This window comes from Sorghum bicolor, chromosome 2 (assembly GCF_000003195.3).
Source record: "Sorghum bicolor cultivar BTx623 chromosome 2, Sorghum_bicolor_NCBIv3, whole genome shotgun sequence".
In the NCBI taxonomy this organism is placed as follows: Eukaryota; Viridiplantae; Streptophyta; class Magnoliopsida; order Poales; family Poaceae; genus Sorghum; species Sorghum bicolor.
The window spans coordinates 56339440-56353737 of record NC_012871.2 but is presented as its reverse complement, the minus strand read 5'-3'; the positions used below and the strand labels follow the sequence as shown (position 1 = coordinate 56353737).

Genomic DNA, 14298 nt, shown 5'->3' with positions numbered 1-14298 from the left:
TTATGTGATACTCATGTGTTACAAATGTGATGTTCTATTATTTTTTTTATATTCACGTGGTATAGATGTGATGTTTTATGATGTTTTTTGTGATGTTCGTATAGTACACATGTGATGTTCACATAATATATAATAATGTTCTATGATGTATTCTATGATGTTCATGTAGTATACATGTGTTGTTCTATTATGTTTCTTGTGATGTTCTATATTGTATTGAGTGATGTTCACTTAGTTCGCATGTGATGTCCTATAATATATTTTAGAATGTTTGAAAAGTATCTGTATTGTATTCTTTTAAATTTTCTCTACTACGTATTTTTTATTTTTTCCTTATGCTTTGCTCTGGATTTCATTAATCTCTATTTGTATTATGTATTTATTTTTTTATTTACTTTTACGTATATTACAGTACTAATTTTATGAACCTAAACTGAGAACATTCTTCTTACAAAGACGGAACATTATTTTTTGAACCTAGAACATTATCTACTGTTTGAAAAATACTATTTTTCTAAACCGAAAATACTTTTCCGTAGACGGAATGTTCCTTAAATCTAGAACATTCTCTCTACTCAATAAAAAAAATTATGTTCATAAGAGAAATGCTCGTTAATAATTTTTTGTCTAAATATATTCATGTGGGATCTTGTTTCAAATGATTTATTGTAAGAAATCTGATGGTGAAATCGAAATTTAATTTGGATTTTTAGTTTTGGAGTTATGACTTTTTTTTAGTTTATTAGAAGCATACGTGCATGCGTGAGCAGGCTGTTGAGTGAGGTAGATTCTGCGGCATGTGTCAGTATCAACTTTCTACATGCGTGAAAAGTTGAAAAACAGTTCAGACAGACCTAGCTTAATAATTCAGATGCGCAGCACGCGACTCGGCGGGAAACAGTCCTTGGCTCCGCTTAAGGCCCGGTTTAGTTCCTCACCTAAAAATTTTTCATCCATCTCATCGAATATTTAGACACATGCATAGAACATTAAATGTATATAAAAAAATAAACTAATTACACAGTTTGGTTGAAAATCGCGAGACGAATCTTTTAAGCCTAGTTACTCCATGATTAGCCTTAAGTGATACAGTAACCCACATGTGCTAATGATAGATTAATTATACTTAATAGATTAGTCTTGCAGTTTCCTGACGAGCTATGTAATTTATTTTTTTATTAGTTTCTAAAAATCCCTCCCAGCATCCTTCGGACACATCCGATGTGCATCAAAAAAAAATTTCATTTCCAATGGCCTAATAATTCGGATGCGCAGCAGACGGCTCGGCGGGAAACAGTCGCTCAGCGGGGAAATTGCCGGAGCGAGAATTGGGTTCGAACGGCCGGACCCAAGAGCCCCCCGGGTCTCCACGGACCCCGACCTCGCCGGTGGCAAGCCCTCCGGGTTCCGGCTAGTCCCCTACTCCCCGAACCGGAATCCCAGGGACCCAACCTCGCCGCTACACCCTCTCCCACTCCCCAGTCCCCACTGCTCATCGGCATCGTCCCCAGCGCCAGCGAGTCCCCTCCGACCATGAATCTCGACGACACTGCACCAGTGGAGCTCTCCCCTGGGGAGAGGGAGATACGGACGATAGGGGAGGTGGAGATAGACAAGGAGACGGAGGGAGCGGTGACAGAGGCGGCGGCGGTAGCAGAACAGGCTGTTTCGTCCTAGTGACCCCGTGGGAGGTGTCCGCTCCGGAGGGGGGCATCGACTACGACAAGCTGGTTGACAAGTTCGGGTGCCAGCGCATCGACGCCGCGCTCGTCGACCGCATCGCGCACCTCACGTCACGGCCGCCGCATCGTTTCCTCCGGCGTGGGATCTTCTTCGCCCACAGGTGACGCTCTCAAAATTCAAAACCTTTTCCACCCCAATTCTGCAGCTGAAAAGGCGAATTGTTACAGTTGATCAGCTATATATCGTTTATTAAACAGGGGCCGATTTGCCTGTGCGATTCTAAAAGTAGGGTCACAACATTATTAGGAGTTAAGCAATAGATGAAAGCTAGAATTACCTGTGTACCACTAAAAGATGCCCAAACTATTGGTTTGTCTCCTTATTGGTTCCTTTCGTGCCACTAAAATTTTTGCTGTTGCTAAAAATTCATTCAAAGTTCAGTTTTAACTGATCTGTTTTGAAAATTGTTATCAAGCCAGAAAAGCTCTTGACACTAATACAAAACCATTTTTAGTGTCGAGGCTATGTTTCATAGTTGTGTCCGTCGTCTACAGTTGGGATAAAGCCCAACACTGCAGTGGCACGTGGATAAACCCCGTTTAAGGTCAGTCTCAATGCATGTTTTATGAGAGTGTCATACACATTAAATAGGGTGCCATATAAGCAAAATTGCTGACTTGGCAGAGTCATTAAATGAAGGAGTTTCTCAGGTGAGAGAGAAGTTTCATCTCCATGAAACTCATGTGGCTCGGTTACCTAGTTTATAGTCTTGGTAACTGTGCCACGAAACTATGTATTGAGACTGGCCTAAGGTCTGACACTAAAATCAATAGCACTGTCAGACATTGCTAACATCAATGGCAGTGATATTTAGGCCTTGTTGAGATCCAAAGTTTTTTTGATTTTGACACTGTAGCACTTTTGTTTTTATTTGACAAACATTGTCTAATTATAGAGTAACTAGGATTAAAAGATTCGTCTCGCGATTTTTACATGCAAACTGTGCAATTAGTTTTTGTTTTCATTCATATTTAATGCTTCATGTATGTGCCGCAAGATTTGATGTGACGGGAAATCTTGAAAAGTTTTTGATTTTTTGGATGAACACTACACCACAACACTAGATTTGGCGTCGGATGATCTGACGCTGAAAGCTGCTACAACGTCATGCGGTCTGACACTAAAAACATATAGCGTCAGACTTCTGCAGACGCAGTAAGTGCTGACGCTAAAAACATATAGCGTCAGACCAAACTTTTAGCGTCAGATAGTCTGTTGCTGTGTAATTTTTTAGCGTCAGATAGTCTCATGGCAATATTTAGTGTCAGACACTCACTGGCCAAACATATACCGTCATATCATCCAATGGTCTACATATATATAGCGTCAGATTGTTCAACGGCACAATTTGAATATCAAAAAAATAAAAATTAAAAATATTTAGCACATCAAACCCACGTTCAAGCTCAATTTCCATTACACATAAAGATATAAGGTCACACATGATATGGAGGTCGATACATATATATTGTACCATACAATCTTATCTTGCACATTACATCACACTACATAACCAATAAAGTCAAGCATACAATCTTGTCTTGCATACTACATTATCCAACAAAAGCTTACATGAATGCACACCAGCAAGCAATATATAGTAGTTTGTGTTTGATATATAATACTAAGGTTGGTGCATACAATAGGAAATAAAAACCCAAAAGCACATCCACCAGGTTGTGGAGAACCATTTTCCATGAACTTAAGCCAAACACTTGTGCCCCACACTTCCTAAAAAATATAATATGTAATTAGACAAGTAGAGACAATAATGTAAAGTTGTTGTACAATAGTAGTGTACTACTAGTGTGTGAGTACGATCATCTGTTCAAAAGAATATCTCTTCTACTTGCTAGCTGAAATCTGCTTGCTAGCAGATCAGTCGAGTGCAAAGGCCTCTACCTAGCAGCAATGTCATGTTTTTTATGAATAGCACTGTCATGTGACAAACAAGATGACTAAGGCCTAGAAAAAATAGGCTATTGCTACATACTAAATATCTAACTAGAAACTTCCTTCGAGGGTCAAAACCTTCACACTTTTTTTATAGTAGTACAGCAGTAAGTTAAATGATTACTTGAGGATGGTCACTAGGTGCTGAATTTAGTCAGTAGGTTTTACAGGTGGTCAAGAGACATACATGTAGTGCCCTTGAGAGGTGTGCTAGATGCATTCTTGTCTTCCCTCTTCTTGCATTCCTTTATCTATCACAGATAGGATTAATTAGGAACATTGGTCATGCATCACAGGTCAAGAGGAAATGAAAATTATGTCAAATCTAGTACATTACTTTATTGAATGGCCATGCAATGTTCATGCCGTCAGCACTAGCCATAGTCAGCATATCGCCGTAAGTCCAAGGCAGCAAAGCATCCCTTTTTATCACAACATTAACTACTACTTCACAGAATTCATTACCAAGAGGCATAACTGGAAATGCATAAACTGGAAGCAATTATTGGAGAAAGATTAGGTAATTTGAAGTGTTCTGAAGGAAGTCCAAATCCCTGGACATAGAAGAGCTGAAAGGAGCTGCCTATATCTGCAAACTTCTCTTGTGTACTCCACCAGAGAAGGAAGCAACAACACAGCAAGGGCAAGACAAACTTTTGCAACTTGCAACCTCTTTGAAGAAGACAAGATGTTTTCACCACCTCTGCATCAACTGAAGCTCGATATCACAGGACCGTTGATTGGTATATATATATCCTGTAAGGAGGAAAAGAGTTAATTACAAGATAAAAACTTCAAATTTGTCATTAGGGAAGGTCATATAGAACTTAGAAAGGCGGATTTTTTTCTAACAATCAGATGACGCTTGCCTACGCAAGGATTGAAGGCATTAACAGAAATAGCAGCCTAAAGATCTTGATATTTTCTAGCTGAAATCTATAGACTATTAATCTCAGTAAAAAGGCTTCAAAAGTAAGCTAACCACATCTTCATCACAGCCGCAGTACAAGCACGGAGGCCGCCTTGAGCCGAGGGCCACCAAGCTCGTGCCGGCGGAGCTGCGTGCGCTCAGGGGCTGGCCGCACACGCGCCGTGGAGTTGGCTGAACTAAACAAGGCCTTAGTGTCGGGAGTTGCTGATGTCAGTAGCCTGGCATGGTGTTTTTTATTTTTAGTGCAGGGTTACTAATATCACGCTAAAAATCAATACGGTCCAACATCTTCATTCCATCATTCACGCCACCACACTTGTGTCTATTTTCCCTTTTTTTCTGTCCTAATTGGCCGCCTCCTCTTCCCCCCATACGCTCCCCTCACTCAGATTCCTCCAACCCTATGCCATGCACTACCACATAATAGTGACGATTCTATGCTAACACGTTACTAATATTAGTAGTAGGTAATTAAAAAACACACTAATGATTTAGTTCTGAACTTCATGAAAAAAAAGTCATCTCTAATATTTCTACAATCATAGACGGGATTAGAGAAACAGGATTGATGATTTAAAAGCAGACACTGTTGTTGGACTAAAAGGGACCGATGTTAGAAACTCGTTATTAAGGAGGTGTTTGGTTTGGATGTTAAAAGTTTAATAGGTACTGTAGCAGTTTTGTCTTATTTGATAATTATTATCCAATCATGCACTAATTAGATTTAAAAGATTTGTCTCTTAAATTACTCTCTAGCTGTGTTTTTAGTTTCATAAATAGTCTATATTTAGTACTTCATACATGTATCCAAATATTTAATATGGCGGACGGTAAATTTTTACAGGACAAACCAAATAGTAAACCAAACAGGGCCTTACATGCGTCACTGTTGTTTGATTAAAAAAGATGGATATTGGAAACCCATGACTAGTAGTGTACATCATCATATATATGGCGTTACAGAAACCCATCACTAATGAGTCTCCATCTAGGACGGGCTGTTTAGCCTGGGGATTCATTATTTTTATTATTTTTACCTAGACCTTGTTTAGTTTAAAAAAAATACAAAATGGATATTGTAGCATTTTCGTTTGTATTTGACAAATATTGTCCAATTATAGACTAACTAGGCTCAAAAGATTCGTCTCTCAAATACAATTAGTTATTTTTTTATCTATATTTAATGTTTTATGCATGTGCAATAAGATTCGATGTGACGGGGAATCTGAAAAAATTTGTAAAATTTTTTGAAAACTAAACGAGGCCCTACTTTGTCACCGTAAAAAGAAAGGGGCACCTCCTGACCATCCTTCCATAGGCTCGTGATTGTAAGAGCATCTCCAGCATTGCTACCTAAAACACAGGCTACCTAAATGTTTATTTAGGTAGCCACCTATTTTTGTACTACCTATATTTTACCTTCAACTCCAACAGTACAACCTAAAACATGGTTCCTAAATTTATTTTAGAAGTCTATGACATACGGAACCCACTTGTCATCTTCTTCCTTGAGCTTCAGCCGCAGCGCACCGCGCGCGTCCTCCGCTGCGCCGCCGCAGTCGCACCCCACGACTGCCTCGCTCGCGGATGCCGCGCTGACCCTGCCAGGACGAGGAGCAGTAGCACGGCGAGCCACGCCAGCGACACGGGAAGAGGAGCCCGAGCTCGCGCGGCGTCCATGGCGTGCGCGTGCGCGGTGCGGCTGGGGAGGGAGAGGACAGAGGAGGGAGTCGGCGCCGCGCGCTGGAGGAGTGCCGCCGCCCGCCGGGGTGCAGAGGGCCGGCGAGCAGGGGAGGGCTAGAACGCCGTCGTCGAGTAGTACAGTTGGGTTGTGTGCGTACGAGTGCGGGGAGAGAGGAGCGTGGGAGAGAGAAGTAGTAGGCATGTTTGTTGGCTCAACCGATCTAGGTAGTGGGAGGAGGAATTTGTTGGGTCAACAAAAGTAGGTAGTGTTTTCAATTCGTACTTTGCTTCACATGATCTTGAGATTGAGCAGTTAGATGTGAAGACTGCGTTTTTGTATGGAGAGCTTGAGGAGGACATTTACATGGACCAACCGGAAGGGTTCATAGTGCCTGGCAAGGAAAAATATGTGTGCAAGTTGAAGCGCTCCTTGTATGGTTTGAAACAGTCCCCTCGTCAGTGGAACAAGAGGTTTGATTCATTTATGCTGTCACATGGTTTCAAAAGATCTAAATATGATAGTTGTGTTTATATCAAGCATGTTAATGGATCACCTATATATCTGCTGCTATATGTTGATGATATGCTGATTGCTGCCAAGAGTAAGATTGAAATCACTAAGTTAAAGAAGATGTTGAGTAGTGAGTTTGATATGAAAGATCTTGGTAGTGCTAAGAAAATTCTTGGTATGAAAATTAGTAGAGACAGAAAATCTGATTTGCTATTTCTGAGTCAACATAATTATATCAAGAAAGTTCTTCAGCGTTTCAACATGCAAAATGCTAAGGCTGTTAGTACCCCTATTGCACCTCACTTTAAGTTGTCAGCTGCTCAGTGTCCTAGTTCAGATGCAGAGATTGAGTACATGTCAAAGGTTCCTTATTCTAGTGCTGTTGGGTCTTTGATGTATGCCATGGTTTGCTCTCGTCCAGATTTGTCATATGCTATGAGTCTTGTTAGTAGATATATGTCTAATCCTGGCAAAGAACATTGGAGGGCAGTTCAGTGGATTTTTAGGTACCTCAAAGGCACAACATATTCATGTTTGAAGTTTGGAAGAACATATATGGGACTTATTGGATATGTGGATTCTGATTATGCTGCTGATTTGGACAGGCGAAGATCACTTACTGGTTATGTGTTTACTGTTGGCAGTTGTGCTGTGAGTTGGAGGGCTACTTTACAGTATGTTGTTGCTTTGTCTACTACTGAGGCAGAATATATGGCTATTTGTGAAGCGTGCAAAGAGTTGATTTGGTTAAAAGGTTTGTACGCTGAGCTCAGTGGAGTTGAATCTTGCATAAGTTTGCATTGTGATAGTCAAAGTGCAATTTACCTCACTAAAGATCAGATGTTCCATGAGAGAACTAAGCACATAGATATCAAGTATCATTTTGTGCGTGATGTGATTGAGGAAGGTAAGCTGAAGGTATGCAAGATTAGTACTCATGATAATCCTGCTGATATGATGACAAAGCCTATTCCTGTTGCTAAGTTTGAGTTATGCTCAAGCTTAGTAGGTTTGATTGAATAGTCCAAGAGACTATTGTTGGCACCACTGGTTTTCTATCTTTGTTGTTCAGGATGATAGGTTCATTTATGATACAAGAAAAATTTGTCTCAAGGTGGAGTTTGTTGGAGTTGTTCCAAATTCACTTCAGGATAATGGCCGGGCTTCTGACGGAGCGAAGCGGAGGCCCGTCGCCGGAGGCTTGGGCGGTACGGTATATACCCTTGCTAGGGTTTCGTGGAGACTTGATTTCTTGTAAGCCGCCGCAGGCGTGTAACCCAAAACTCTTGAGATAGTGAGATCATTGCTGGCTGGTGCCCGTGGTTTTTCCCCTTCGCATTGGAGGGGTTTTCCACGTAAATCGTGTGTCTCTGCGTTGATTGATTTCATACTCCATACGTCGTTCATAACAGGTAGTCAGATAGGTAGCCTGCTGGAGTGTGTTTTTTTGCTCTCCACTACTCAAATATAGGATAGGTAGTGGATTTAGATAGTCTGCTGGAGATGCTAACAACAGAGGAAGAGGAAGTTTTGGTGCGGCCGATTGCAAAGCTAACCTTCTGTTTCGAAGAATGGTGAAGGAGGACCAGTGTGCCCTTATGCTTGGAAGCTCTGTGTTAATGGAAGGGATGGCACTGTCAAGGAGGCAGTAGCGGAGATGGCAAGGGATTTATGGGACTGGAGTATAATATTCTAGGGGATTTGGAGAAGATAATTAAAAAAAAGGAGTTGGAGGCGTGCCAACAGGGGAACCTAAATGATGAAAATGTAGCAAAGGAGCAAATATTTGAAGTAAAAACTAGAGAAGCTTGAAGAGAACAAGCATATCTATTGGCGCCAACGCGCACATGCTCATTGGTTGAAAGGGGGTGACAGAAATACAAAGTTTTTGCATGAACAAGCGTCAGAGAGGAGTAGAATTGGTGGAGGAGGATAGGGTGTGGTGACGGAGAATAATAGAGAAGTACTGGAGTTGATTTCTAACTACTGCAAACGTTTGTTCCAATCCCATGCAGGAACCAGGTACAATGAAATACTCCAACATTCCAACCAAGTGTAACCCCTAAGATGAATCATATACCGCTAGTGCAAGGGGACTAAACAAGGATGGGGACGGTGCTCCAAACAGGTATCCGCGTCTCTAGTGTAACTAAATGAACTGAAAAAAATAAGGAAAAGAATTGCCTATTTAGTTCATTAAATTACACTAGAAAAGAATTTGGAGGGTCATTCCCATCCTTAACTAAACTGATGATGAAATTAAAAGGGCTTTGGATGATAGCGGTGATCTCCAAGGTGGATGGCATGCCCTCTCTGTTCTGTATGTCAGTATTGGGGGGTGGCTGGTGAGGATGTCACATGGAACTATGGAAGGTGCGTGATTTCTTGCGAGGGGAAATGCCTGACGGGTGCAATGAAATGGTTGTGGTGTTTATCCCAAAAGTACCACAACCGGAGAGGATGTACTTACGACCGATTAGCTTGTGCTTGTGCACAGTATACTCAATTCGTTCCAAATTATAAGTCAATTTAACTTTTTTTTACATTGATTTTGCTATATATTTATATCTAACAAAATAGATATATCAAAAAATCAAAGCGACTTATAATTTAGAACGAAGAGAGTGCAAGATAGCATCCATGGTGGTGTCCAACAGGCTGAAGCATGTCTTACCCTAAATCATCTAGCTGAACAAAGTGCATTCATCCGGGGCGCTTAATAACAGACAATATCTTGCTCGCACATGCGTTTATATAAAACAGAAATTGCCGCATTGGAAAATGTTACAAGTGCTTCATATAATGTCCATCTCTCAGGCATACAAATGTGACCTCTCAGTAAGGAACACTCGAAGGAAAAAGAAAAAGAAAAAAAAAAGACACACAGCATGGTTTTCACTCTGCGGGATCAAATTCGTGGAAACCTTGTTTGAAATCATCCACCATTTTAATCTCTTCTTCCTTTGAAATCTTGCAGTTCCTCCAATCTGCGCAATCCGCCATGCTTAGCAGTCCTGCTAACACCTGTGGCCATGAAAAGGAAAGACAGCCAGCTGCTTAGTTTACTGCAGTTTCATTACTTCCACCCCGATTTCGACTAGTCTGTCGTTTCAAGCTAAAAATGGGTCAACGACGGTCATGTCATACCTCGCGTCCAAACTGCACAGGGAACTTCTCATTACTGTCGATCATGTGCAGGAGAATTCTACCTTCCGGGAGCTCAACATAAAACATGCCTGATTTGCTTTCGCACTGAGACATCAATGATTCTCTAGCTGTTTTTGCACCATCTGTAAAAACAAACCAGACATTAATTTAATGGTAACAGAAATGGAATGCGTCCATCATTTACTGAGGGCCAAAGCAAGAAAGCATCATAATCATAAGTAATGAAATTGAATCGATATAACTTCATGGACACATAGCCGGCACCCCCACCCCCACACAGATACACACAAAGAAAAAAAGAACGAGCTAACACATTCCAAAGCTAGTTCTTGCCATTGCTAATTAAACCACCAACAGAGAATGTCGAAGCAACTGGTCATCGTACTTCATAGCCCAACAAAGAATATAACAGTTTGAACCTTTACTCCTGTGAGCATCGACAATGAAGGCTATCTTAACTCTTGACATAATGTATTACAGTAATATATCAGCATGACATACTAAATAATGTTGAACGAGTATAAGATTAAATTATCAACCATGTGTGACAAGCAATGTGTTATGTTTCAGAAAATTGCAAATTTTGACTACTATGTAATGAAGAGCATAGTTCTTCCCTATTGCATGTGGTCATGTATTTTCTTTTGTTTAATCAAACAACCAAAAGGCGGAACCAAAAAAATGCATAAAGAGTCACCTGGATTCACCATAGAGAATTCAAATCCCAGTTTTTTTGCTGCTAGATGAAATATCTTATTAACAGCGTCTGCTTTAGGCAATGGTACAGGAACAACCTATGCAAGAAATTGGAAGGATTACCATGTAGCATAATCATGGCAAAGGTTCTGCACAGATATAAGTTCCATATCAGGTGAGAATCATCAATACCTGCAGGTTTGCATGGTGGGAGCGCGGTGAAACCCACTCAAAGTAGACTGCAGTCTTTCCTTGCTTCTCAAAGTACTTACCCAGAGCAATTTTATATCTCCCAAGTTCTGCCTCTGCTTCTGGAGGCATCATCAATGTATTGGGGCAGTGTTCGACGGGAATCATTAGAACGTGATTTGGAACAAGCGGCCCCTTTGCAAGTGTGCAGTAGTAACCTTCTCCAATGCTAATGACAAGATGTGACTCAACATCTGGACTCGATAAGCAGAACCAGCAACTGCTCTCCACACGTCTTCTTTCACTGGAGTTTGAAAATTATAGATGAGGTACCAGAACAAAAAGCATGCCTAGTTGCCTACAGAGTCAGACTGACAGAAAGAGAGAGATTGTGTACTGCTTTTCTCACCTACGAGGTCTTGCATCTCTTAGGGCAGTCTCCCCTGAAAGGCTGTGAACAAACTTGCACTCTGGACCCCTCTCACATTTCCCTTTGTTTAGAAAATCAAAACAGACATTTCTCTGATAATGCTCCAGTGCCTCCTCATCATGCCTATAATTGCATTTACTCCCTCGTTGACAGGATCCTGAGGATGTAAATTTGAAACACAACCCACCTCCATCAGCTTCACCATGCCTTTGCCGCTTGACATCATAACGCCAATATTGCGAATCAATGTTCTCAGCTGGACGTTTTGGAGCTTCTTCAATAGGAACTGATTTTGATGGACCAACATATGGTGACAAAGTAGCATTTGGAGGCTTGGCATGGATATCAGCACTGGACATGACAGATGCTGGAGTAGGAGAAATCGCATGAATAAATTTCTGAAAAGTATATGCAATAAGGAGTACACAATTAATGACTTAAATTGCTAGGTAATTACAATGTATCACTGAAGCAACACATTTGAAGTAGAATTTTTTGGCTAGTAGGTAACATATAACTGGAAAGCAATTAGTGCTTTGACACATGTACTGAATTACTGATAATAAGAATGCCTGAATGATATTTATAGCATGGAAGGAACAAGGAAAGTCTTGAAACATACCCCTCCAGTCATAAATAAGTGATGTTTTGGGTTGTGTGCAGTCTACTATTTCAAAAATTGATTCAAATTTACCCTTTTATGTGTTGAATTTGGATATATTTGAAAATGATATGAGCAGGTCTGTCTTCAAAAGTAGTTTCAAAACAGATACTTCTGCTGTGCTTTATAAATACATTACAACAAAAAAATAGTAGTCAAAATTGCATTCTGAAGACCATGCCCATGTCCAAATCACTTGTGAGTGTGACTGGATAGAGTAGTGTACAAATTATGATAGAGCATAAAAAGGTAGTATAAACATGAACGAACATGTTTTTCTTTATTTTTTGAATAAGAAGTTGGTTTGGTCTGTATATAAATACCTGCTTCTCTTTGTTTCCAACATTAGCAAGTCCAATAAAGCGGGTAACATGCGCAGCAGAATCATTGACATATGGTTCCCTTGAATAAAAGACACCTTTAGTACCAGCAATGTGATATCTGCATGAACCAAACGATGTCACAAATCTGGATCAACATACATTCTGTCTTCTGCTACATAATGCACAAAACACTTATCTGGTTAAGTTAGTAGTCAGCAACTTAGTATATATTATAATAATATCATTGTACAATATCAGCATTACAGAAACAGAATGTTAATGCTTTAAGTTGACTTTCTCAGTAACTATTTCCTTTTTGTGTATGAACTATGAAGTCAGAACCAAACCTTGGCTTAATCTCAGCAACCAATTCAGCAACAATAGGATCATACCCAATAGGATCCAAAACCTGGTTAGGCACATTGGAAGTGTCAGCCCCACTGACCACTCCAGTTGGCCATTCGTTAGTGCAATCTCATTACTGTCAAGGGAACCCCAAGTTTGATGCATCCAGAATAGATGCTAACACAAAGCAACTCAATATTAATACTAGCACTAGCAGGCAGTGGAAGTAACAGTAATGAAAAAAAAAGGATATGTCAAGAACAGATCGACGATCCCTGGCTCTTCTGCAAGAGCCCGCAGGGCATCCACGTCATCCTGGCTGTAGCAGCCAGGCCCTCCTAGTCCCTTTCTCCCTGACAAATAAACCACCGACAAACCTACAAACAGAAAACATTATGTATGGATGTGAGGAAAGGTGAGACTAAATCAGTTCGCATTCAGCCTTTCAGGCATCACTACACATTGTTCAATGAAGTTCCATATCACTCTTAAGGATGTATGTACAAGTAAGGTTTTAGTATTTTGAACCACGAGAGGCGACTCCTGCGAGTGTGATATAGTGCAACACTCGATTAACTCCACAGTGCTCTATGACAAAAAAAAAATTCTAGCCGGTAGCAAATTTTTTGGCCTCAAAGAAATCAATTAGCAGCAGACTAGCCAGAAAACACACCGTGGAGGGTGAAGCGGTTGCTTCCCCTAAGCCAGAAGAGGTTGGGGCATATCTCGATGCCTCCGGGCGCGAACCCGCGAGCACCAGCGGCGGCCTTCGACAGCAGCCGCGGCGCCGAGGGGCCGTAGTCGCCGGTGAAGTAGGTCGGGATGGGCACGGAAGCGCGCCCCTCGATGTAGTCGGCGACGTCCCCCGGTGCGCCCTCGGCATCCCCCTCGGGAGAGAAGAACTGCCCCACGCAGAGCAGCGCGTGGAACGGCCCCGTCGACTGGTTCACCTGCGGGCGGGCAGCGCACGGTGTCACGGACCGGCGGCACCAGCGGGAGGAAGAAGAGAGAATGGTAGGAGGAGGGGGTAGCTACCGATTTGACGCGCTTGAAGAGCTGGTGGAGTCGGCCGTGGGCATCGCCGGCGAGGAGGATGCGCGGCGGCGCCGGGGCCGGCGGGGTGGCGGCCATTGGGGCTGGGTTTTGGACTCTTGGGCACGACGAAGGGGACACAGTGATAAACTTCGGATCTGCAACAAGTCCTTTGGGCCTGTGTCTTGTGTGTTTACTGTAATTGGGCCAGGCTTCCGGCATTGTACACCCAAATTTGATTCGGCCCACGCCATACGCTTTTCTTTTTCAAATCAAAAAGGAAAAAAGTTCACATTATCTATCTCAACTTTCACGAAAGTCTATTCCTCATCAACTTTTAAAACCATCATCTTACCTCCATGCAGTGGCAGACCCAGGATCTTAGCATAGGGTATGCCATACAAAATTTTTCTTATACAATTTGATAAAATCATTTCTAATTTGTAAAACCATATTCCAATTCGGTAAAAACCACAAGCATTAAGCTAGAAACTATGACATATTACGATGATATAAATAGCAAAAAAGAAATACAACCAATAAAATAGAATTATAATATTACATGTCTGACTTGTTTACCCACCGCTTTGTGATGACATGAATGTCTTGATTATATCATCTTCACCCATTTAG

The 14298-nt window shown here is 41.4% G+C and overlaps 1 protein-coding gene and 1 long non-coding RNA gene across 2 annotated transcripts; both read right to left on the bottom strand.

Annotated features, from left to right (window-relative positions):
• On the bottom strand, nucleotides 3194-4123 carry LOC110432233. Its single transcript, XR_002449644.1, has 3 exons — nucleotides 4034-4123; nucleotides 3884-3947; nucleotides 3194-3474 (listed from the first exon to the last, which is right to left on the bottom strand). It is a non-coding gene; the product is annotated as an uncharacterized LOC110432233 (long non-coding RNA).
• On the bottom strand, nucleotides 9507-13829 carry LOC8054618 (zinc finger CCCH domain-containing protein 59). Its single transcript, XM_021452223.1, has 10 exons — nucleotides 13669-13829; nucleotides 13307-13583; nucleotides 12887-13010; nucleotides 12636-12755; nucleotides 12289-12406; nucleotides 11284-11702; nucleotides 10878-11178; nucleotides 10687-10783; nucleotides 9969-10111; nucleotides 9507-9845 (listed from the first exon to the last, which is right to left on the bottom strand). Exons 1-10 carry the CDS (start codon nucleotides 13762-13764, stop codon nucleotides 9717-9719), a joined length of 1824 nt encoding a protein of 607 aa, XP_021307898.1. The 5' UTR covers nucleotides 13765-13829; the 3' UTR covers nucleotides 9507-9716.

What these genes read in the sequence shown, in the direction of transcription:
- LOC8054618 (XM_021452223.1), bottom strand. Translation starts at nt 13,764, where the DNA reads ATGGCCGCCACCCCGCCGGCCCCGGCGCCGCCGCGCATCCTCCTCGCC. An exon ending in TCTTCAAGCGCGTCAAATCG is followed by an intron (nt 13,584 to 13,668) that starts GTAGCTACCCCC and finishes GCCCGCCCGCAG; the next exon opens with GTGAACCAGTCGACGGGGCC. An exon ending in AGAGATGCAAGACCTCGTAG is followed by an intron (nt 11,179 to 11,283) that starts GTGAGAAAAGCA and finishes TTCAAACTCCAG; the next exon opens with TGAAAGAAGACGTGTGGAGA.